General features: G+C 36.5%; 1 protein-coding gene across 2 annotated transcripts in view; it reads right to left on the reverse strand.

The window, feature by feature from the left end:
• Positions 1 to 726: 726 nt before the first annotated feature.
• LOC110461012 overlaps positions 727 to 25,184 on the reverse strand; it is a 38,957-nt gene continuing 14,499 nt past the window's right edge. Inside the window, exons 2-8 of one of the 2 annotated variants that reach the window (XR_002464073.1) lie at positions 11,420 to 12,205; positions 9,765 to 10,192; positions 8,853 to 8,971; positions 6,278 to 6,520; positions 4,157 to 4,268; positions 3,553 to 3,707; positions 3,275 to 3,366 (exon numbers count right to left, since the gene is read on the reverse strand). Coding sequence is in view for 1 of the 2 variants with exons in the window: in XM_021514276.1 (XP_021369951.1) it covers positions 3,158 to 3,366; positions 4,157 to 4,268; positions 6,278 to 6,520; positions 8,853 to 8,971; positions 9,765 to 10,192; positions 11,420 to 12,111 (1,803 nt within the window). In the remaining variant the exon portion in view is untranslated. Of the gene's footprint in view, positions 3,367 to 3,552; positions 3,708 to 4,156; positions 4,269 to 6,277; positions 6,521 to 8,852; positions 8,972 to 9,764; positions 10,193 to 11,419; positions 12,206 to 25,184 lie in introns of both variants that reach the window. The other variant, XM_021514276.1, reaches the window with a different exon arrangement.

Consider the following 25,184-nt stretch of genomic DNA (forward strand, 5'->3'; position numbering starts at 1 on the left):
TTTTTTTCATTGTGTATACACTAATTTATACACAGTCAGAGTTTACTAAGTTGAAGAAAATATATATAAGGTGTAAATATATATTTTTGGCTACAATCTTTCAACTCCCGAGTTTTTTGTATATACATTGTACTAACCCTCTATATAATGTTGCAATACCAGCACACTCACAGGATAAAGTTACCATCGCAGCAACCCACTTCAAATATTTTTTCTTAGTACATGTATATCATTTATCAATATAAGGATTGACCTGCATTTTGATGGCGTATACGGTAGTATGAACACAGTTGGCAACAAACATATTCTATGATGCACCTTAGGGCTCCATATACATGTACTATACGTTCGTTTTTTTATATACTAACCCTCTATATAATATTGCAATACCAACACACTCACAGGATAAAAGTTTGACAACACAAAGCCAAAAAATCTAAAAATAAAATATGCAAGTTTTAGCAAAGATGAAAGATTTTATTGTTTCAATTCACATCTTAACTGCAAAAAATTATTGGTACATAGAGATTCACTGAAATAAATCAAACTTAAACATCAGTAACCAGCTGGTAGGTATTTACTTTGTGGTGTGTATTATCTTTGTTACAATCAATATTTACTGTAGAATCATTTATTTTCGTGGGGTTAAAATTGCGTGGTTTTCATATACAAGCCTGTTGTTTCAAGGACATTATATTTCGCTGATTTCCCCCTACCTATATCATACCAAATGCATGTTTTTGTGGGGACTTAATTTTGTGGATTTTTGTTATCCACGAAATCAACGAAATTTAATGTCCCACAATAATTTATGATTTCACAATATATCAGAGAACGTTGTCACCTCACACCATTTTTTTTATATTTTTTTTTGTAATGCATTTGCTACTAATATGAATGTCAAGCAATAAACAGGTAAGTAATATTGAAAAACACCATCATTCTGTCTCCAGCACACATACATTACACACATGGAAGTTTAACCCTGTAAACCAAACCAAACTATATTAAGATTTCAGTATGGCAGTAGCCTCCCTTACACCTGACAATTCAAATCAATCCAGGACACAGGCACATTTCTTAATTACAATCTGTAGAAAAGCATTATCACATTATCAATTCTTCACATTATAAATCCTTTACATTATCAGTTCTTAACATTATATCAGTTCTTAACATTAAAAATTCACATTATAAATCCTTCACATTATAAATCCTTCACATTATAAATCCTTTACATTATAAATTCTTCACATTATAAATACTTCACATTATAAATCCTTTACATTATAAATCCTTTACATTATAAATCCTTTACATTATAAATACTTCACATTATAAATACTTCACATTATAAATACTTCACATTATAAATCCTTCACATTATAAATCCTTCACATTATAAATCCATACTTTACATTATAAATACTTTACATTATAAATCCTTCACATTATAAATCCTTTACATTATAAATCCTTCACATTATAAATACTTTACATTATAAATCCTTTACATTATAAATACTTTACATTATAATTCCTTTACATTATAAAATCCTTCACATTATAAATCCTTCACATTATAAATACTTTACATTATGAATTCTTAGTCACAGGTAGTATACTGACAAACATAAAACCTTTCTGACTACAAGTTCAAAATGATTATATTCTTAAAAATATTAAAGGAAATACAAATTACCAGCTGCCAATATCATGAGAACAAACAAGTAATTTATTATTAATACAAAACTTTTTAAACTTATTGTTAAATTACGTGAGCATGAACGACACAGATCACCGAACACTTGCTGAACCAATGTCTTACTTCGGTCAGATGTTTTGATCACAACATTCTTACAAGAAATTCTGCAGACAAACACTACAATATTGACAGCAATGTTATAAGGAAGATTAGTAACATTTACATGATTTGATGCCAAATTTACTGTTTACTTTCAGCAATATTTCATTATTTCAAAATATTTAGAATTATGATTATTTCTTCTAGCATAGAAAAGAGGTTCTGAACTTTATATAAATACATGTACAACCAACAAAAACAAATTAAAAAGAAAGGAAGAATAACAAGGCATTGCAAATAATTCTCCTCACAGGAGCCAATTACTGCAAAACAACCAGAATTGGTACCAGTCACCTATTGTGATTGTAGGTGAAAAGGCAAGAAAATCAAGGGCCATAACTCTTCTGAAAATAGGCATAAACATTCTGAGGTGTCCTCATGATCATAATCTGATGAGAAATAGTGTTATAACACTGATCAATTCTTTAGGAACTGATCTTTTAACCCTTCTTAACTCTGTTGTACATTACTATTGTTGCTACAGAGAAGATACACAGAGAATGATGGATCACACATGCTGTTACTCTGACATGTCACCATCATGTCATTACTTTATATCCTGTTACCAGGGTAACGCCATCTATTTTTTATTACACATTTCATTTTTCTGTGATGATGGCAAGGTGAGTGTGTTTATGACTTTTTTTACAGAAAGAAAATGTGGGATGAAAATATTCAATCACTTCTGTGTGAGACAGACACAGAAAAGTCAACCCCATCAGGAAGATTTTTGAACTTCAGCATTTGTGCTATATTTTTTTTTTTTTACCAAGGTTGAGATTTTTGTGTATACATCACACAGGAGTTATATATATATTCTATTAAGCCAAGGCAAGAAAAAGAGTTCAGAAAGGTCGAACGCCTGATTCAAAGTGTGTAACATTACAATGGGAAAACAATGATCATCAGGAAAATGGATAATTTTTTTACTGCACAAAAACTCGTGCATAATTTGGTATGCTAAACATGTTTGATTGGTTTATTTTCTTTTAGTCTTAAATTCTTATACAGCTTTCAGACATTTACAGACTTTTCTTCTATACCTAGGATTTTGAACCTATACCTCATTCCAGGGACAGATATAGCAAATAAATACTCCACAACCACACCATAGAAATCAGTGCCAGTCTGACTGAAAGGTCGCTATACTACTGACTTGTGTTGAAGTCAATATTGTACATCCAATTAAGGATAAGCAAACGGAAGTATTTTTAATAGTTCACTGTTTTAGGTCAAAGATTGAACAATTTATATTATCAGCAGCTGTTTCATCAGTCCCTTTCAGTGGAGAAATCAGCCAATCCTTGTCTGTACCACTCCACGCAGGTGTTGTTTCTGTCTTTCAGACAGCTTACCATTGAGGCTGATGAAACGTTTCTGTCCCTCCAAACGTTTGAGCTCTGTTTGAGTTCTGACTGACACTAGATCCGAGCTGTAGAGATCTTGATCACCCAGAGGCTTGGCGTTCCTCTCCTCATAGTAGTAAAACAGAATGACATCGGCTGTAACACAAAAATATATTTCCTTGTATCTTGACTACATACTGTGTACCAGGAAAATTTCGCTTCAGAATATTTTTTTCTTTTTTCCCCTCTGTGATGAGGACATATTTATCATAAGAAATGTCTGTAAACAACACAACACACATAGCAATTAAATATGAGCGGCAAAACTGAGCAAATATTTACTCTATTGGTAAACGGCGGAATTTTGCTGTCAATATTGTAGTGGTTGTCTGCAGAATTTGTCCCATGGCGCAGCGTCTGTCGTCCGGGTCGTTGTACACAAATGTAGTGCATAAGGACATTGCAGGTGGGTTATTAGACATTTTTTCCTGTCTGATCTATGACAGATATGTACAGTTTTTTTCATAGCATTGTTCAACAATATCTATTCTAGTGATTAAATTTTGTCTGACATGGTTTCCAAGTTTGTATTTGCAGCAGTACACATGAGTGATGAGGCTTGCACAACTTGATAGTTTGTGATTTTTGCTATTTTCCCCTATACATGCAGGGTAGTGACATTCAAATGAAATTATCTTTCTTAAATGCTGGTCATGATGTACTTTCAAGCTCACTGTAGGTTCAGTTTGAATAGATCTACAAATGAAATAGGAACCAGACCATGCACAAAGTTTAAAAAAAAAAAAACTTTGGTAGTAACATATTGTAGAATTAATTGTGGTCTGAGGCCATATACTGTGGAAGGAAATATTTTTGGGAAAACAAGGGGGGCTATTTTTAATATACAAGGGGAGTTAATAGTCTGTTGTTTGTGTTAGTGACCTACCATTCATCCTCCACAAGGCCTGAACTGTTGTCCTCCTCAACTCCCCTATCTCACGTTCGGGGTTCTCCAGGATTATGTTGCGGGCGTTGAAGTCAACATGCACCAAAACAATCTTCAAAATCAAAGAGTTTACACTGAGACAAGTCTCAACGAATCCCATCATGATACAGAACATGTTATCATACTGTAAAATAATTAACACATTTGAAAAAAAAAAAAATAGAATTGAAAACCTTCCTTTTCATCCTGATGTATGATTCATAGGGATTATTTCGGACCCACAAAGTAGACATAAAATCTGGTTGACATAAATTCCAAGATTACAAACAGGAAGCTAGCAGTCATTCATCCACAGAGAAATGTTTACCTTGAGATTCCTGAATGTCTAATCCCTCTATTTGAAGCAAGGCTTATGTTAAATAAAATATATGCATAACAAGGGAAAAGGGAAACGTTCATGTGAAATTTTATCCCTCCAGTAACTTCTGATAAATATTGCTGATAATCTTAACTGCAAAAAATTCTGTCAAACTGTCAAGATGGCCACCTGTCTGTGTTTTAGTATTCTAATCAGACCAAAAACTTTTATATGCATACTCAGGTCCATGAAAAACCTTCATGTCAAATTTAAGAAATGTCCCTTCATAACATTTTGAGAAATAATGTGAACAGTCTTCAATTCTCTTTAAAAGATACCTCCAGTAATTTCTGAGAAATAGCGCCAACAAACATTAACTAATTCAGGATGGCTGCCTGTTGGCCATCTCGGTTTTCCCATCTCACCCCAAAATTAAATATTCCATGGGGGACCTCCATGTGAGGTTTGAAAATGTGGTGGTATAAAGTAGTATATGGGTGATAACAAGAATGAAGTCTTTAAAGATGATTGGATGATAGGAAATGAATCCTAGACAACGGGCAATTTAAATTACCATATATGATCACCTTGCCTTTCAACCCAACAATTGTAACAATCCATACAGTTGTTTAGGAGAAAGTAAACATAAACACAGCGTTTAACACTGGTCGTACTCAGAGATAACACTGTGTTATATGCAGTATTACGTCAGTTCTTTAAATGCCGTATTACTTTATCATTAATGCAGAGAAAAAATCTCACTAATTTTGACCGAAATTCTTTAAAATTTCAACTGAACTCACTATTTAGTATTGGAAAGTTCAGACATGCACAGTACTGTTGTGTGCAATGATCCCATGATGAGTACAGATTATAGACTGGTGTCTGGCCATGGGAAGGAACACATGTTCTTGGGATAGAGAATTATCATATTGGTGTCAACTAATAAGAATTCAGGAATTGAACATGTTCTTTGATAACATAACAGATAATGAAATACAGCAAAGTTTTTGGAGGGCAACTTTAACATAACAGCTAATAAAATACAGCAATGTTTTGAGAGGGCAACTATAACATAACAGCTAATAAAATACAGCAACATTTAGAGAGGGCAATGATAACATAACAGCTAATAAAATACAGCAACGTTTAGAGAGGGCAATAATAACATAACAGTCAATGAAATACAGCGACGTTTTTGAGAGGGGAATTATAACATAACAGCCAATGAAATACAGCAATATTTTGAGAGGGCAATTATAACATAACAGCTAATACAATACAGAAACGTTTAGAGAGGGCAACTATAACATAACAGCTAATAAAATACAGCAACGTTTTGAGAGGGCAATGATAACATAACAGCCAATGAAATACAGCAACATTTTGAGAGGGCAATTATAACATAACAGCCAATGAAATACAGCAACGTTTTTGAGAGGGCAATAATAACATAACAGCTAATAAAATACAGCAATGTTTTGAGAGGGCAATGATAACATAACAGCTAATAAAATACAGCAATGTTTTCAGAGGGCAATTATAGCATAACAACTAATGAAATACAGCAATGTTTTGAAAGGGCAATGATAACATAACAGCTAATAAAATACAGCAATGTTTTCAGAGGGCAATTATAACATAACAGCTAATAACATACAGCAATGTTTTGAGAGGGCAACAACTGTAACCTGTAAATTCAAGCTATAATTGAAAGCTGTGTCACAGGCCTCCAACTGGTTAAATGCTTGACAGACATTTACCTTGGAAGGAGGGATGTTAATGATTTCCCCTTCTCCGTGTATCACAACATCAGTAACCTTGACCTTTTTATCTAAGAATGACCATGACAATTTGACATGCTTTGTGTGAGCAGAACCTCCATTAAAGCTGAGAACACACACAGAGTTGTCGGTGGATGTTTTAAAGGCTCCATTCAAAACAGACCGGGGCTGATTGTCATGTCCATCTCGGTTTGTGTCTTGTCGGTCCACTGTATCTGTTTGCTGGCAGTGAAAAACACATATTACAAAATAATTACACAGGACATATTAACATTCTTACTGCTTTACATCACAATGTTACCCCAAACTGACAATAACATTCATCAGTTTGGAAATATGTTCATGTAATATCAACATTTTATTTTATATACAGGCAATGTAGATTGACAAAGGGACCAGTCAGTCAAGTGATGCAATATTCAAACTCATGAACAAGCTCAATAGCTCTTCACTCTAACATACATAAATGTACATCTAAACCAAATGTCATAACCCTCGGCCATCTCTTTGTTCTGAAGAAGTTGTTCAATGGTTTAATGAATTTGTTAACCTGTGACCTTGAGACGGGTTATGGTAATTTATTTTAAGAAACTTGATAACCAAAAATAAACACCACTACATGTTACTATGAAAACACCATGACTGTACGTAAGCCTATTGTAAATTCAGAAGAAGCTAGGTATGTAGGGTGACTGACTGACATACAGATGCACCTAAGCTAACTGACCGCTTTGGCCAGTTTAAAGTAAAAACATGGAAACAGTTTTGTATATATACATGTACAACTATTTATATTATAGGGGTACCCTCAGTCAAACCTCAATGAAACTGAATGACAACTTATGAGTAAATATATACAATGTATTAATCTTCAGAGGCGTGATTGAGATGTATACCAGGCAGTTTATATTCTGATATCAGGAAATAATTGATGAGCTAAATAGAATTGTCAAAGCATTTTTAGCTCACCTTGTCTGAAGGACCAAGGTGAGCTTATGCCATACCGTGGCGTCCGTCGTCCGTCCGTCGGTCCGTACGTACGTACGTCAACAATTTCTTTAAACGACTTCTTCGTCTTAACCACTGGTTGGAATTAAACTAAATTTGACTGGAAGCATCCCTAGGTGATGGTGATTAAAAATTGTACAAACGGTGGGGCTGACTCCCCAGGGGGCTTAGGGGCGGGGCCAAAAGGGGGCCATTTGGCTATATTGCTACAAACGACTTCTTCTGTAGAACTGTGCACTGGATATCAATCATATTTGATCAAAAGCATTCCTGGGAGGCAGGGATTTAAAATTGTACAAATGGTGTGGCTGACCCCCCAGGGGGCTGAGGGGCAGGGCCAAAAAGGGTATTTGGCTATACTGCTTTAAGTGACTTCTTCTCTGGAACTAAGTGATGGATATCAACCTTATTTGACTGGAAGCATCTCTAGGTGGTGGAGATTCAAAATTGTACAAACGGTTGGGCTGACCCCCCAGGGGGCTGAGGGGCGGGGCCAAAAGGGGGCAATTTGGTTATATTGCTATAAATGACTTCTTCTGCAGAACTATGCCATGGATATTGATCATATTTGGTCGGAAGTATTCATGGGAGGCAGGGATTCAAAATTGTACAAATGGTGGGGCTGACCCCCCGGGCTAAGGGGTGGGGCCAATAAAATGTATTACTTGGAAATGGTTGAGATCCCCACCATATAACCATATATACAATTGCTGAGTATAAAGAGAAGAATGCACATTTGCTTCCAGGATGTCCCTAGGGTCTGGCCCCACCCTTGGAGACATAGTCCCTGGGCCATAACTTTAAAACGGTTGAGATCCCCACCCCAAAACTATATATACAAATGCTGGGCATAAAGAGACGAATGCAATCATGATATCAGAATAGACCCTGGGGTCTGACCGAACCCCTAGGGACCTAGTTTCTTAGTCACAGCTTGGAAACAGTTGAGAGCCCCACCCTATAACCGTATATATACAATTGCTGAGTATAAAGAGATGATTGCACATATGCTTCCAGGTTGGCCTTGGGGACTGCCCCACCCTTGGAGACTTAACCCCTGGGTCATAACTTTGAAATGGTTAATATCCCCACCCCAAAACTATATATACAATTGTTGGGCATAAAGAGACGAATGCAGTCATGATATTAGAATTGATCCCAGGGTCTGCCCCACCCTTGCAGACTTGGCCCCTGGGTCATAACTTTGAAACGGTTGAGATCCCCACCCCAAAACTATATATACAAATGCTTGGCAAAAAGAGACAAATGCAGTCACGATATTAGAATTGATCCTGGGGTCTGGCCACAACTCTAGGGACCTAGTTTCTGAGTCAAAGCTTGGAAACAGTTGAGATCCCCACCCCATAACCATACATAAAATTGCTGGGCATGAAAAATCTAATATAGCTATGCTACAAGGATTGGCCTTGGGGTCTGGCATATTCCCTTGATCTCATTTGGAGAATAGTTTGCCATGATTGCTTAGGTATCCAGGTGAGCGATGCAGGCCCTCTGGGCCTCTTGTTTATTAAAACAGCCCACTTACCTGTACCAGTGCCTGGGGTTGTCTGCCCCTGTTTCCTAGCAAAGACTTCAACTTGATCACATACAAGAACAGGCCGATCTCACCAACGGCTACGATGACCGACAGATATTTCCATATCTCTAAACAAAAGAAAAAACATCTATTTAGAACAAAACTGCTGAGAAACAAACTAAGGGATTCTTAGTTAAGTAAAGTAGAGGCTGTGTCAACTTGTTTTATTAAGTCGAGCTGTGATGACCTTGAATTTGGTCAAGGTCACATATTTCATCCTCTCTTTGCCAACAAGCTCCACTGCATCGTAACTCTACACATCCTATAGCTGAGTACATGTTGCTGGCCCTCATGGTTTAACACATATGACAACTGACAAATTGAAAGTGGTAAAGGTGCTCAGGAGATAAATGTGAAGAAGCACATTCAGCCCTATATTGCATTAAGCTACAGAACATACACCTAGACTCTAGGCAGGGGCATTGCTAACTATTGTTCGGAGTTGATTCATTTAGGAGCGGGTCAAGGTCAGCTCTTTGGTAGAGGTACAAGGGGGTGCAACAAGGTACAATAAACAATGTTTTTGCTTTACTGTTTGAAATCTTGGTGGATTCACCTGTGTACCAGTGTAAAGGCGGCTACGCGCCTGCCAGGGTCACACACATTAAGAAGGTATGCCCCAGACAAACTTTCTCAAAGGTTGAGGTCAAAGGTCAAACCATTAGTCGTAGTGATCTACTTTTTGAACCTGACACTCCAGAATCCCAAGATGTACTTGTATACCCAATCCAGTTACTTCAGATGAAGTAGTATAGAAGATATGCCCCGGACACACTCTAGGGATGGACGGAAGATCGGACAGATTGAGTGCAAACCTACATATGTTGTCTAGTGCTCTGAGTGAACTGATGATACTGATACCTTCGGAGATCTGTTTGAGTATGTTGCTGTCCACATCCCTCTGTAGGCGGTGCGTCTGCTTCGTCTGCAGCTGAAGCTTGCCTTCAAAGTCAGTGACATTCGAACCTATGGATTCCAATGACGAACTTGTGTTACTGATTCGTTTTTCATGCTTTGCTAGTGTTTCATTTAATTTTGTATAATTTGTGTGTAATGTATTCTGTAATGTCAACATATCTTCTTCCAGAGAGCTATAACTTTCCTGAAGTGTGGTATACTTTTCCTGAAGTTCTGTCAAATCACATTGAGAATTTTGCTTGTGTTGTTTCATGAAATCAGTTATTTGATTAGGATCTAACTCCGGGGGTTTTGGATAATTCAAAATATGATAATAAATTCTGTCCTGAACAGGCTGCCAAATTACAGTCCAACCCAACATCAAGGCCAACCTGAAAGATATAATCAAAAGGTTGTTAATGACAATGGTAGATATGATGTCTTTGATGCCAAAGAATTATCAAAATATGAAATTATAAGTAACACATTGGGAATCTCCAGCCAATCATATCTACTTTTAGGTGTTACTTAACATGTGTTCAGCCATTCCTCCCCCCCCCCCTCTAAAAAAAGTGGTTTTCTGATTACCCTACATTTTGTACCTTAACCTTAATCTTTTGTTCCTACTCTAAACTTGTTTTGGCGATTTTCAAGGAAGCACTGCTGACTCCTATATAAACATTATAAACAAAAGATCAAGAGGGCCTGTATCACCCAACTGGATCTTTATGCCCTGCAATGGTATATATGGCTTTGGGCTCAGGATCTCAACCATTTCAACGTTATGGTCCAGAAAATGAAGTCCCTAGGGTGGAGGCCAAACCCAACAGTCAAAATTAATAAAATGATTGTGATCGTATGGTTATGGGGTGGGGATCTCAACTGTTTAAAAGTTATAGCTCAGGAATGATGTTCCAAGGAGTGGGGCCAGACAGTTCGGTCAACTATAATATCATGACTGTATTTATCTATTTATGACTACCAAATGTATATACAATGTATATGGTTATTGGGTAGGGATCTCAGCCATTTCAAAGTTATCTCTCAGAAATCAAGTCCCTAGGGATGGGGCCAGACCCAAGAGTCAATTATTTTATCATGATTGTGATTATTCTGTTCCATATCAAGGCGTTATCAAAATCAAAGTGAAAGAATATATTATCAGCTAATAGAAAAAGTAGTCATGCATGTGTGAAAATTAATTATTTATTAAAAATCGAAAACATATTTTCCATCCAAAATACAGTTTTAATGGAAAACACGTCAAATACCCAACATATTTGATACTAATGAGTTGTTGTCTATTGCTGGGTTTAAGTTGAAATTGTGCTTAATGTAATGTTGAAAAAGTATTTGATTTTGGAGAATCGTGTTATCCCAATAGAGCGAAAACTGGACTAAAAATATATTGTTTAAATGGACAATGAACAAGACAACATGATCAGGACGAGTAGAAATCATAACAGTTTGGTCGACAGAGTCACTCGGATTACCAACAGGATGACCTACTTTGTCCTACTTTGTCTTATCCAGATTAAAGTTTTAAATATACAGGTATTTTCTATACAAGCAATATAATCACACACAACCTTTAAATAAAATATTCTTTAAAAACTTACGTAAAACTTGTGTGCATTATGAGGCCAAATCTGTAATTTTTCCAAATGTATTCCAGGAATTGACAATATTCCTCTACAGCCTTCTGCCACCGTTTCTCTGATTTCTTGTCCCTGGATTCAACTCCTGTTACTTGGTCCTCATCAACACCTTCGGACTCACCTTGAACCCCTGAATTGCAATTTTCCTCTACAGCCTTCTGCCGTTTCTCTGATTTCTTTTCCCTGGATTCAACTTCTGTTACTTGGTCCTCATCCACACCTTCTGACTCACCTTGAACCCCTGAATCGCAATTTTCCTCTACAGCCTTCTGCCGTTTATCTGATTTCTTTTCCCTGGATTCAACTCCTGTTACTTGGTCCTCATCCACACCTTCTGACTCACTTGCAACCCCTGAATCGCAATTTTCCTCTACAGCCTTCTGCCGTTTCTCTGATGTCTTTTCCCTGGATTCAACTCCTGTTACTTGGTCCTCATCCACACCTTCGGACTCACCTTGATCCCCTGAATTGTTACCCAAACACTTTTTTAAGATAACATCTGCTGGAATTTGACCTGTCAAATCTTCTGGAATTTGACCTGTCAAATCTTCTGGTGGATTTTCTTCAATCTTTTTCTCGTCAGAATTTATAGTTTCATTATTGTTTTTGGGAACACTTGAACTTTGACCCTGGTCTCCACTCTCCTCACTCATACCGAACCTGTTCCTTCCACTTCCTCCTACACACCAACGTTACAGCAGAAACATTGGTATAGACGTTCAGTCGGTAAAGATATTTTGCAGAAATCTAAAAAAGAAATATACAAACGCTTAAATATTACAGAAACCAAATCAAGTTTTTCCAGCTGAGAGTAACCTCCCCTCTCAAGCTATTCATCTAGATCTAGACCTTTTGGCTATAAATTGGAGACTTCTTTTGATGCTGTAAACTTATAGCTCTTGAATGGCAATATTGGTCAAGTTTAAGCTTCCCAATTTAAAGAACTTGAGTTTGACCCTCAAAGTATTTCTGTTTTCTTTTTTTATTGCTATTGACAGACATTCAAATTTTAAACAACATTATTCTGTAATATTCATGGCAGAATGTTATTTTATGGAACAAGTCTTTTGAAAAGAACTTAAACAAATGTTCTGCAATAGCAATAACGGTAATACTTAGTTTGCCAAATTTGTCCTTTACTCACGCCAAGATGTCTCAACAAAATTCAAGAATCTTTATAATTTAGATATATCAACATTTTCTTTTTCTACAGCAACTTCAAACACATGTCTTTAGTTTGTCACTGTTTTCTGACATTGAACGGTTGATGCATGATGACATACAAAATTGTTTGTCTAAGGTCATCTAAAAAATCAAATAATATAAACTAATTGGTTCCTGAATTATCTCATATCTTGTTACTGAAGATTAATAAATTTTGAAGAAGATACTTCCAAATATCCTTATCAATGCAAAGTACATAATACATTCCACAAATTATACAGGGAATATAACTACTTCAGGAACAAGAGGCCCAGGGGCCTTAATAGCTCACCTGGTATTTTATTTTTCAATTTAAAACCTGCTGAGTACCATTCAGGTTTATCAAAGGAGTACAAGTAACAAAGTTGCATCTTCCATTTATAAATATTCAATTCCCTTTGCCCAAAGATTCTCTAAAACAAGTTTGGTTAGGTTAAAATCCCTTCAACGGTACAGAAGGAGAAGGATCTTTAATGTTTTCCTCTATTTCCCCTAATGGGCCCCACTAATCTGCCCCAAAGAAGGGGAATCCACACACCTCAGTTTAAACAAAATTGATTCTTTTCTCCCTAAGCATGCTTCAGACTGCATTTGGTTTAAATCCCTTCACTTGTATAGTAGGAGAAAAAAAATCCTCTATTTCCCCTATTGGGCCCCGCTCCTATGCCGCCAGAAGGCCCACACCCTCCGTTTATACAAACTTGAGTCTCCTTTGTCCAAAGATGCTCTAGGACAAATTTGGTCAAAATCCTTCAATTGGTTGAGGAGAAGATTTTTAAAGATTTACCTATTTTCCCCTATTTGGCCCCGTCCCTCTGCCCCCAGGGGGACCATACCCTCCGTTCATACAAAACTGAGAACCCTTTGGCCAATGATGCTCCAGACCAAATTTGGTCAAAATCCCTTCATCGGTACAAAAGGAGAAGGATATTTGATGTTTTCCTCTATTTCCCCTAATGGGCCCCACCCATCTGCCCTTAGAAGGAGGCCCACACACCTCAGTTTATACAAAATTGATTCTTTTGTCCCTAATCATGCTTCAGACTGCATTTGGTTAAAATCCCTTCACTTGTATAGCAGGAGAAAAAAAATCCTCTATTTCCCCTATTGGGCCCCGCCCCTCCGCCCCCAGAGGGGCCACACCCTCCGTTTATACAAACTTGAGTCTTCTTTGTCCAAAGATGCTCTAGGACAAATTTGGTCAAAATCCTTCAATTGGTTGAGAAGAAGAACATTTTTAAAGATTTACCTTTTTTCCCCTTATTTAGCCCCGCCCCTCTGCCCCGAGGGGGGGCTATACCGTCCGTTTATACAAAACTGAGAACCCTTTGGCCAATGATGCTCCTGACCAAGCTTCAGACTGCATTTGGTTTAAATCCCTTCACTTGTATAGTAGGAGAGAAAAAATCCTCTACTTCCCCTATTTGGCCCCGCCCCTCTGCCCCCAAAGAGGCCACACCCTCCGTTTATACAAACTTGAGTCTCCTTTGTCCAAAGATGCTCTAGGACAAATTTGGTCAAAATCCTTCTATTGGTTGAGAAGAAGAAGATTTTTAAAGATTTACCTATTTTCCCCCTATTTGGCCCCGCCCCTCTGCCCCCAGGGGGGTTATACCCTCCGTTTATACAAAACTGAGAACCCTTTGGCCAATGATGCTCCTGACCAAATTTGGTCAAAATCCTCTGAGCCATTCAGGACAAGTAGCATTTTAAAGGAAAAAGTTGACGGACGCCGGACGCCGGACGCCGGACGCTGCACCATGGGATATGCTCACATGGCCCTTCGGGCCAGGTGAGCTAAAAAACAAATAAAGAAATCCCAGGGGGCCCTTGACACCCATCGTTGTTACTTCTTCATTGAATCTATATAAGATTGATCTTTTCTCATATCTGTAGGTCATGTTAACAGTTATAGCACCTTATGGTAAGTTTTGATCAAAGCTCCACACTTCTGTGTATGATATTCTTTCAATGTGAGGTTGTTTGACAAGCACAGTACTTAGTGAGGATCAAGGAGAACTTTAATTTGTTATCTGAGATAGATCTGTCAAGTTGGTGATGACTGTCTAATGGTCATCTTATTTCCCTGATCTGTCTCAAAGATCAATATGTAAAAAGTAAGGCCCACCGGAAACCGTCATGTGGGAAACCTACATGTGGGAAACCTTCTTGTGGGAAACCAATAACATGTGAAATTTAAAAGAAGAAAACTTTCAAAATAACACTAACAAACTTTTAACTCTCAAAATCAAAGATGGCTACCTTTCAGCTGTCTTTGATTTCCATGTGAAATTTAAAAGAAAACTTCAGTACTTTCAAAATAACACTAACAAACTTTAACTCTCAAAATCAAAGATGGCTACCTTTCAGCTGTCTTTGATTTCCATGTGAAATTTAAAAGAAGAAAACTGCAGTACTTTCAAAATAACACTAACAAACTTTAACTCTCAAAATCAAAGATGGCTACCTTTCAGCTGTCTTTGATTTCCCTGTATGTCCCAAAATTCAATGTGGATATCTAGGGACCATGGGGAACCAGACTGTTTTATTTTAGAAATATCCCTGTAGTACTTTATAGTGCTAGTGCTAGCAAACATTAACTCTCAAAATTCAAGATTGATCTCTGTTGCCAATCTTTGTTTTCTGATCAGTTCCGAAATTTCATGTGAAACTATGGACAATGGAGAAATTTCGTATTAAATTTTAGAAATATCCCTCTGGTACTATCTGAAAAATAGCGTTAACAAGCTTTAAGAAGGCACCAAGGTGAACTTTCATGTGAAATTTGAGAAAGAGCCCTCTCAAAAGAGGCCTCTTGCGCTCTCTGAGAAATAACGCTAACAAACTTTAACTCAAAATTCAAGATGGCCACCTGTTGCCCATCTTGATTTTGTGATTAGTTCCAAAAATTGATATGCATCAATAGGAACCATGAGGAGTCTTCATGTGAAATTTGAAAAATATCCCTGAAGTACTTTCTGAGCAATCAAAAGTTGTTTCAGGATGAACAAAAAGACAGACCACAGATGGACGAAGGGTGTTTACAATAGCACGCCATGCATCTGATGATAGTGGGCTATAGAAATGACTCACAGCACTGCATGCAGGGTAAGTCATGTATACACATATTTGTTCAAGACCTAACATTAATTTCCTTTGTTTCAAAGAGTCGTCAGTCAAAGCATACTAGATACATTGCATGTTGAGAATGTTATAATAGTCTCAAGCATCCGATGTACTTATTGCTTGGCAAGGGAATATCCGAACCTGGGTTATAAATAGTGTTGTTTTCGTGATTAAAGATGGCCACCTGAAAAAAGAATGGGAGAATGTAGAGGAACTGGATTAGGTTGATTGCTGGCAACCATGTAGCTCAATTGACACAGCATATGTTTAAAAGTTTGTAGGCCCTAGGGTACTATATTTGTGACGTTACTACATGTATATATGTGACGTTACTACATGCATATATATGACGTCATGAATTGATAACATCATAATGCAAACACCACATATAACTTCAAACAGCCAGAAAGAACCATGGAATGTTATTAAAGTACTATTAAACGTGCTATTTACCAATATTAAATAACTATTATTATACATGTACACTTATAAAAAAGTAGTTTCAAATAATATTTTAATATGATATCACTACTGAGCGTGGAGAATTTTCCTTTTAGCAGTAGCGTGCCACAAATATTTACCCAGTTTATTTAAAAGATTTAACACTTTTACAGGTAAAAAATATATTAGTTTATAGACACTTGGATGTCGATAATAATACTGTTTGATGTATGTTTTTCTTAAATCAGAATATGCAGGACAAAGTAGTACAATATAAACTTCATCTTCGACAACATTTTTATCGCAGGCTGTACATATTCTCTGACCTCTTGGAATATTATTATATCGCCCAGATTCTATGTTAAGACTGTGTGCTTGCATGCGAAATTGACTCAATAACGTGTTTACCCTTAAATTAATGGGCTTAGTCAGATAGAACTGGATGCAAAAAGTATCAACAAGATGCTTGTACAAACAACATTTTGAAGATGCATCAAAAGCACTGCGTAATTCTTAGATAAATACATCATGAACACGTTGAGCATATTGGCAAGTCCAAATATAATTAAAACCCGAACTACATAGCTCATGCTTAATTTGATAAACCCAATTAATTTTACAATTAGGTTTTCTGACATTCAATTCGACTAATGCGTCGTAACATGATTTTAAAACAGTTATGAGTATTTAAAATATTTAGCAAATATCTCATTATGGCCATTTTACGTTGCACATATAATGAATATCTCCCAGTTTCAAAGTAAACCATAGAAGTATTGACAGTTTTCTTAACATTTAATAGGTCTTTGAGAAAAAGGAGATGGATTTTTTTAATTTGTTGCGATACATTATGACCCCAAACTTCACACCCATAATTCAATATACATGCAACATATGTATCTAATAACGACATTTTAGTTTCCGTATTAAGGGCAAAATCTTTCATTTTCTTTTCAAGTGTTAATATGCTTTCCATTCTTGACATGCTACTGTATCTTTAGTCCGAATTATTCTGACGTTTTATCGACTTTTTTCATATCGGTCTGTCGTCGATTAACGACAGACCGATATGAAAAAAGTCGATAAAACGTCAGAATAATTCGGACTACTGTGCTACAGTAAATCTTCCACTAAAGTTAAAAACTCATCCAAGATAACAAAACTTATCAACAATTTCGATAGATTTACTATTGAAAGTCCAAATTTCAGAAGGTAGCATTCTTTTTCTTTTTCTAAAAACATTTTTTTTTCTTTTTCTATATTAACATTTAAACTCCATTTTTCAGTGTATGTCTGTAAACGATCTTGCATATGCTGAAGATCGGTAGCATCCTCCAAGAATAAAACTGTGTCATCGGCATACATCAGCATAAACAGGTTTATCAACTGTAATTCATAACTTTGACAATTAGAATTCATAAATTCACTTTCCATATCATTAACAAATAATGAAAAAAGCATGGGAGATAACGATTCCCCTTGTAATAATCCGACATATAAATCAAACATGGTGGATAATTTACCATTTAATTTCACACATGAACGTACATTATCATAAATTGATTTAATTACATTAAGCAGTATACCCCTTATACCACTTCTCCAAAGTTTATACCACAAATTCTGGTGTGTCACACTATCAAATGCCTTACTATGATCAATTAAAACGCAATAAATTAAAGCTTCTTGTTTCGTTCTATCGAATTGATAATTAAACTACATTTTGTATGTAATCCAAAAATTGCGTCCCTTGTACCAAACCCAGGCTTAAAACCAAACTGAGCATCGGAAACAATATTTTCTGGTTTACTCCATTTTAACAGACGTTTATTTAACAACGACGTAAACAGTTTAGCTAAATGACTAATTAATGTAATTCCCCTATAATTATTGAAATTGTTTCTATCGCCCTTTTTATTTAAAGGAATAATGACGCCCTGAGCCTATGACTCTGGAAAATATCCTATTTGTAACATAGAGATAAATAACCTTAATAAAACCGGTGAAAAAATATCTTCATATTCAATAAAATATGCATTAAGTATCATATCAATACCATCAGATTTACCCCTAGATAGACCCTTAATTACTTCTAATAATTCATCTATGTTAAAATCTATATCTAGTTCAGGATACAGGCACTCAGTGTTTTTGTCTTCCATAATATCATTGGCATTCGCTACACCTGCCAAATCTTTAAAATAATTGAATAAATCATTTAATGATATTTCACCAGTCTTACATGTCTTACGATTCCAAAAATTACGATAAAATCCTTTAGGATGTTCCCTTCCATTCTTAAATATTCTCGCCTCAATTTCCTCTCACAAACTTTATATCGTTATTAGCCTGTGTAAGACTTATTCTGTTGGCCAATGACCGCTCACCATTAAACACTGATAATGCACTTTTTTATTTTTTGTACAACGATCTACAAACTTGTAATCAAACCAGAGCTTATCTGGTCCTGTTTACAGAAGTAATAGTGTGTCAAGAACATCAACAGTTCAATAATTTTCTACTGGAAAGACAAGATTTATCAAATAAAGTACGAGTACATTCTACAAAATTTTCAAACATGTATCGATACTTTCTTTAGAGTCAGTAAGCGGGCCAACCGAGCTTTCGATCAAGAGTCTAGCATCATAAATGTCGTTTGTTACCTTGCTACTAGCTTCATCTGACCACACTACGTTAGTCACTGTAGCATACTTATCATTAACAGAACAACAATTACATTGAGTGTTTTCTAACAGTAGACAATTCAATATTAGATATATTGGCGCATGATCCGAATGTTCACTGAAACAATCTACTTCAAAACATTTGACAGACGACATTGACATTTTATCATTACAAAATGTTAATTTACCATCCGGGTCACATTAAGGATCTGAACACCTGCTGACTTACATAGCTGTAGCAGATTACGAACAAACGTAGTAACTTTCGAGTCCTCTGAGTTACGCGTGACGTCACATGGCTCCTGAGGATAACAAATAAACCCGTCAAGTTGCCGATGAACACTGTCATGTAGCGCGTCTATAGGTATTTAGTCCGGTTCCCGGCCAGTCCTGCTGTTAAGATCTCCAATTACAAACACCTTAGTACCTAAAGTACTATAGTGGCCGATATTGTTCTCTAACAACGAAAAGAAGTCTTCATCATAAGCACGATGAAACACAGAACCATCCGGCGGTAAATATGTTAGTGCTATATAAACACTTTTCTAATCAGGGAAAAGTCTACCATCAAGTCTATTCCATAGACTACTGTTTAATTCTACCGAATCCAGAGAAATATAATCGCGTAGCCACGGCTTGAATAGACATAGACAATAAACCACCTCCTTTACATTTTGATCTCACAACTGTTTTAAAACACTCAAAACCTTTGACACTTAAGTCATCCTCGTCGTCTAACCAACTTTCCGAAAGGCCCACGATGTCCGCCTGACTAAATTATTACAAAAATCAGTGTTCTCAATCTTATTTTTTAAACCCCTCTGCACGTTCCAACTGCATATCCGCAGAGACGTATAAATAATAATAATATTTCTAACCAGGAAATTAAAATGAGGTTGTTACAATACTTGCAAACTTTCATAATTTAGCTATGAAAATACAGAATTTTCTGAGTAAAAAAGTTAAAATGGCGGCTTTGATGTGTGAGGGTTATTTCTATCATGACAAATTAGAACACGAACTCTGTTTTTGTTCTTTAGACAATTTCCAAAAGGTTTTCAGAAATTAATTATTTGATAATATTTCTAACCAGGAAATTAAAATGAGGTTGTTACAATACCTGCAAAGTTTGATAATTGAGCTATGAAAATACACTTTAAATATACAAGTTAAAATGGCGGCTGTGATGTGCGAGGGTTAATTCCTTTCATGACACCGGCACTCCTTTCTCGTTTATCTTTTTATTTCAAAAACGTATTCAGATATAACATTATATTTCTAACCAGCTTCTTTATATGATCCATATATCTAGGATATGTGACATGTTGACACGAACTAACGAATACACGATCGAATTCTCACACAGGTAACTCACTGACCAGACTATCGTCACCAGGATCGATAAGCTGTCAAAACAAACACTCATAGATCATGCCAATCTAATTAAAGTTATATCTTCACATCGCTCCCGTTTACTGATATGTCTAACGCGACATATCAGTAAACGGGAGCGATGTGAAGATACAATTTTAATTATATTGAGATCATGCATGTTTTTGCGAGATCAGCGTGAGTTGCCAATCTCTGTATTATACGTCTCTGATATCCGTAAAGTGGTATTGGAATCCGACGACCGCTACTCGACCGATTTGACGAAGGTGTGCTCAGACGTCTGATCACGCATGTACGTAGGACTTCGATCGTATAGCTGAACACGGTCAGCCCGGATCATACTGTTGTATAAACATTATTTCACTGACATGCTAATGGTGTAATTAATTACGTTAACAATTAGACGTCTATAGTTCTTTATATTTAAACAAGATGTTGCCCCTAAAAAGATCAGTCTATGCATAGTCTATGACAAAAAAAAACACAAGAAAAGTTTATTGAATTGATATTTAATATAAAATCCATTACTATCTCGCAAAAGATTGATGAGTCGTATAGAACACGTATAGAAAGACATATTGGTCAGAAAAGATTTTACCAACGATCAAGCGCGGGGTGTTTTACAAAAAAAAATGAAAAACAACAATTGCAAATCATCAAGTTTCAAACTTATGAAGTTCCCGATTGAATTCAGGGTTTAGGTACGTTATTCCAGAGACGTATAATACATTATATTATACATCTCTGGTTATCCCATTCAACAGTCTCAATACTCTGATGTACCACGGAATTAGATTAAGTCAAAGTCCGTGGATGGTGTACGCAGAAAAGTGATTGTCTAAAAGGTTGAAAAACAACCATTTCGAAATAGCTAATTCAAACCTCACAAGTTCCCGAGCTGATTCAGCAGGCAACAATTAATCGATGGTCGTTTAGTACCGGTGACTATGAACTGGCCGCGCAAACTTTTAAATATATCATAAATACCATACAAAAACAGTTCAATGCTTAAGATGAAAACAACAAATAATAAAACAAAAACAATGTTATAGCAGTGTACATGTTTACACAGCAATTTAATCCGGGCTGGCTGTGTTCAGCTATGCGACGTTCTTATATATGTGTGCACACATGTGTTATACGCTGTCGAATCGTCATTTTTTTGCCATTTTTTCAAATATTGACTTGAAGTTTGGTACATAGGTGTATCATAGTCAAATGAATAACATATCTTCTGATATCGCTTACTGTATAGGTTAATATAAGAGGTAAAGCCTGAAGACGCTTCACGATCGGCAGAGTTCTATTCACACACGTGTGCCTTGCCACCGATCGTACAAAATAAATTCATCATAAAATTTGGAGTATATATCAATAAATGTCTTATTATTAAGATATCATCTGATGTCGCTTACTTTAGTAAAAAATAAATAAAGATATTGTCTGGCGACGCTATCTTAACTGTACAGGTTAATACACACATGTGCCATGCCCCAGATCGTAAAATTCAATTTATCATAATATAACTCGGTAAATATTTCAAAAAACAAATTGAAATTTGGTATAGAGGTGTATTATAGTCATATTAACAACATATCTTCTGATGTCGCTTACTTTATTCGGTATTTTATAGAATTTGTCTAGCGACGCTTGTTGTCACTTGAAGACGCGCGCGCTTGTTGTCGGTTGAAGACGCTTTTAAGGAGCGAGGACCCCATGATTATAATGTATATCGGGTTTCAAAGAGATCGGTTGAAAAATGTAGGAGGAGATTGCCGGACAAACAAAAGTTTATGCCGGACGAACGGACGGACAGACAACCCCATACCATAATACTTCCGTCAAAGACGGGCGTATACAAAGGAAAACCCTTTCAAATTCTTCTACAAGTTGGGTTTTCCAACGACCACTTCTACATCATACATTGTACTATGCACTCCGTCCAATAAATAGCAAACCGAAAGTCCTTATCAGAACACGATACGTTTTGTTGTATGTGAGCGAATCGCTTAATAATCCGCTTAAACAAATAGTCCATAATTTACATGTTGCGTTTATACTGTCAAATAACAAAAATAATGTACGATCCGTTTTATTTTACAAGAAAAGCATGGTTGTTATGTTATATTCTTGTCATATTTGAAATAGTTATTCATGAGCACATTTTAATTCAAAGCGGATGAATACATGTTTATCTAGGTGTGTTGTATTTGACAGACACAGACTTCGGCGACATCTTATCGACAATACCGGAAAGTTTTTTTTTTAATTTCTTGACATAATCAGGTAAGGTCATGTAATTGTCAACACAGAATTTCAAGGTTTGTGCATCGTTCACATTTGAACAAGCACGATTTTTTTTCAATGTCGGTTGTACGTTTTCGCAGCCTAATATTATAAGCTTGCCTGCGAGCTGTAACATTTGGTTTGCGTCAAACTCTGTCGTGTCATTTATTTTAAACATGTCAATCATACGGCGAATTGTCATTATTATTAGCTATTACCAACATGTTCTATGGTTATATTTGATTTTGGAAGAGGTTAACATCTGTAAAATTCCCAAAGTTTATAAAAAACAAGAGGCCCAGGGGCCTTAATAGCTCACCTGGTATTTTATTTTTTCAATTTAAAACCTGCTGAGTACCATTCAGGTTTATCAAAGGAGTACAAGTACCAAAGTTGCATCTTCCATTTATAAATATTCAATTCCCTTTGCCCAAAGATTCTCTAAAACAAGTTTGGTTAGGTTAAAATCCCTTCAACGGTACAGAAGGACAAGGATCTTTAACGTTTTCCTCTATTTCCCCTAATGGGCCCCACTAATCTGCCCCGAAGAGGAGCGGGCCAAATAGGGGGGAAATAGGTAAATCTTTAAAAATCTTCTTCTCAACCAATAGAAGGATTTTGACCAAATTTGTTCTAGAGCATCTTTGGACAAAGGAGACTCAAGTTTGTATAAACAGAGGGTGTGGCCCCCTTGAGGGCAGAGGGGCGTGGCCCAATAGGGGAAATAGAGGATTTTTTTTCTCCTGCTATACAAGTTACGGGAATTAAAACCAAATGCAGTCTGAAGCATGCTAAGGGACAAAATAATCAATTTTGTATAAACTGAGGTGTGTGGGCCCCCTTCTTTGGGGCAGATGGGTGGGGCCCATTTGGGGAAATAGAGGAAAACATTAAAGATCCTTCTCCTTCTGTACCGTTGAAGGGATTTTAACCAAACTTGTTCTAGAGAATCTTTGGGCAAAGGGAAATTAATAGATGGAAAATTGGGACATAACATGGAAACTCATTTTCTTGGTGTCTCTCCCACCAAAAGAGATTTATATGTAGTTCTTCTTTGTTTCTTGTACTCCTTTGATAAACCTGTATGGTACTCAGCAGGTTTTAAATTGAAAAATAAAATACCAGGTGAACTATTTAGTCCCCTGGGCCTCTTGTTAATTTAGTCAACAAATACATTTCATCGGTCCTTTCTGTTCTGTTGCCTGCTAGTCTTATTAGCGGGATTTAGCTAAGAGGTGAGCATGAAGCCATATTGTTTTTGTTAGAACGGGGCGTGGTGTAAGTGCGATTGATCATGATTCTATTGCAGATTAGAACATGGTCCATATCCTATCAAAACATGTGTTGCAAACGAATCGTGTTAGAATTTTGTATAAACGGTTGGTGTGGCCCTCCTGGGGGCAGAGGAGCGGGGCCAAATCGGGGAAAAAAAAGGTAAATCTTTAAAAATCTTCTTCACAACCAATAGGAGAAATAGAGGTAAAACCTTTAAAATTCTACCATAGGGATGACGGTTAGTCTAGAGCATCCTTAGGGATCTACCATAGGGATGACGGCAGAGAGGTGGGGCCTAATAGGGGAAATAGAGGTAAAACCTTTAAAATTCTACCATAGGGATGACGGCAGAGAGGTGGGGCCTAATAGGGGAAATAGAGGTAAAACCTNCATCCTAAGGCCAAGGCCACTAAATTTTGTATAAATGGTGGGTGGTGGCCCCCCTTATTAAAGGGCAAAGGAGTGGGGCCCAATAAGGGAAATAGAGAAAAAACTTTAAAATCTTTCTTCTTTTACGGTAGGGAAAAAAGGGTTTTATACTAAATTGGTCTGGAGCATCCTTAGACTATAAGGGGACTCTATTTTGTATAAACGGTGGGTTTGGCCCCTTTGGATCCAGAGAGGCAGGGATTTAAAGGAGAATTGGAGGTTTAAGTCTTCAAAATCCTTCTTCCTCTGTAACATTGGCTGGATTATATCCAAATTTGGCCTCTGTGCCTCTTGTTGTGAAAGTGGTCTGTTGTCAATGTGTTCGTCCTTCAAAACATCTTGTTATCACTATTTCTCAGAAAGTACTGGAGGAATCTTTCTCAAATTTAATATGTTAGTTCCCCTTGGTCCCTATTGTGCATGTTTTTATTTGAGAATGGTCAATCAAACAAAATGGCTGACTAGTGGCCATCTTGGATTTTGACAGTTAAGGTTTGTTATCGCTATTTCCCAGGAAGTTCTTGAGGGATATTTCTCAAATTTTCTATGTAAGTTCCCCTCGGTCCCTAGTTGTGCAAGTTTACTTTTAGACTGATAGGTCAAACAAAATGGCTGACCTGTTGCCATATTGGATTTTGACAGTTAAGGTTTATTATTGCTATTACTTAGTAAGTGCTGGATGGATCTTTCTTAAACTTTTTTTGTAGGTTCCCCTTGGTCCTTAATTTTGCATGAACAAAATCCATCTTCGATTTTTAAAGTTTGTTAACAATTTGTGAGTGGAGGGGATGTGTATCACTCTATCACACAATGTGTGAGTGGAGGGGATGTGTATCACTATGTCACACAATGTGTGAGTGGAGGGGATGTGTATCACTCTATCACACAAT

The sequence above is a fragment of the Mizuhopecten yessoensis genome, unplaced genomic scaffold (genome assembly GCF_002113885.1).
Source record: "Mizuhopecten yessoensis strain PY_sf001 unplaced genomic scaffold, ASM211388v2 scaffold10533, whole genome shotgun sequence".
NCBI lineage: Eukaryota > Metazoa > Mollusca > Bivalvia > Pectinida > Pectinidae > Mizuhopecten > Mizuhopecten yessoensis.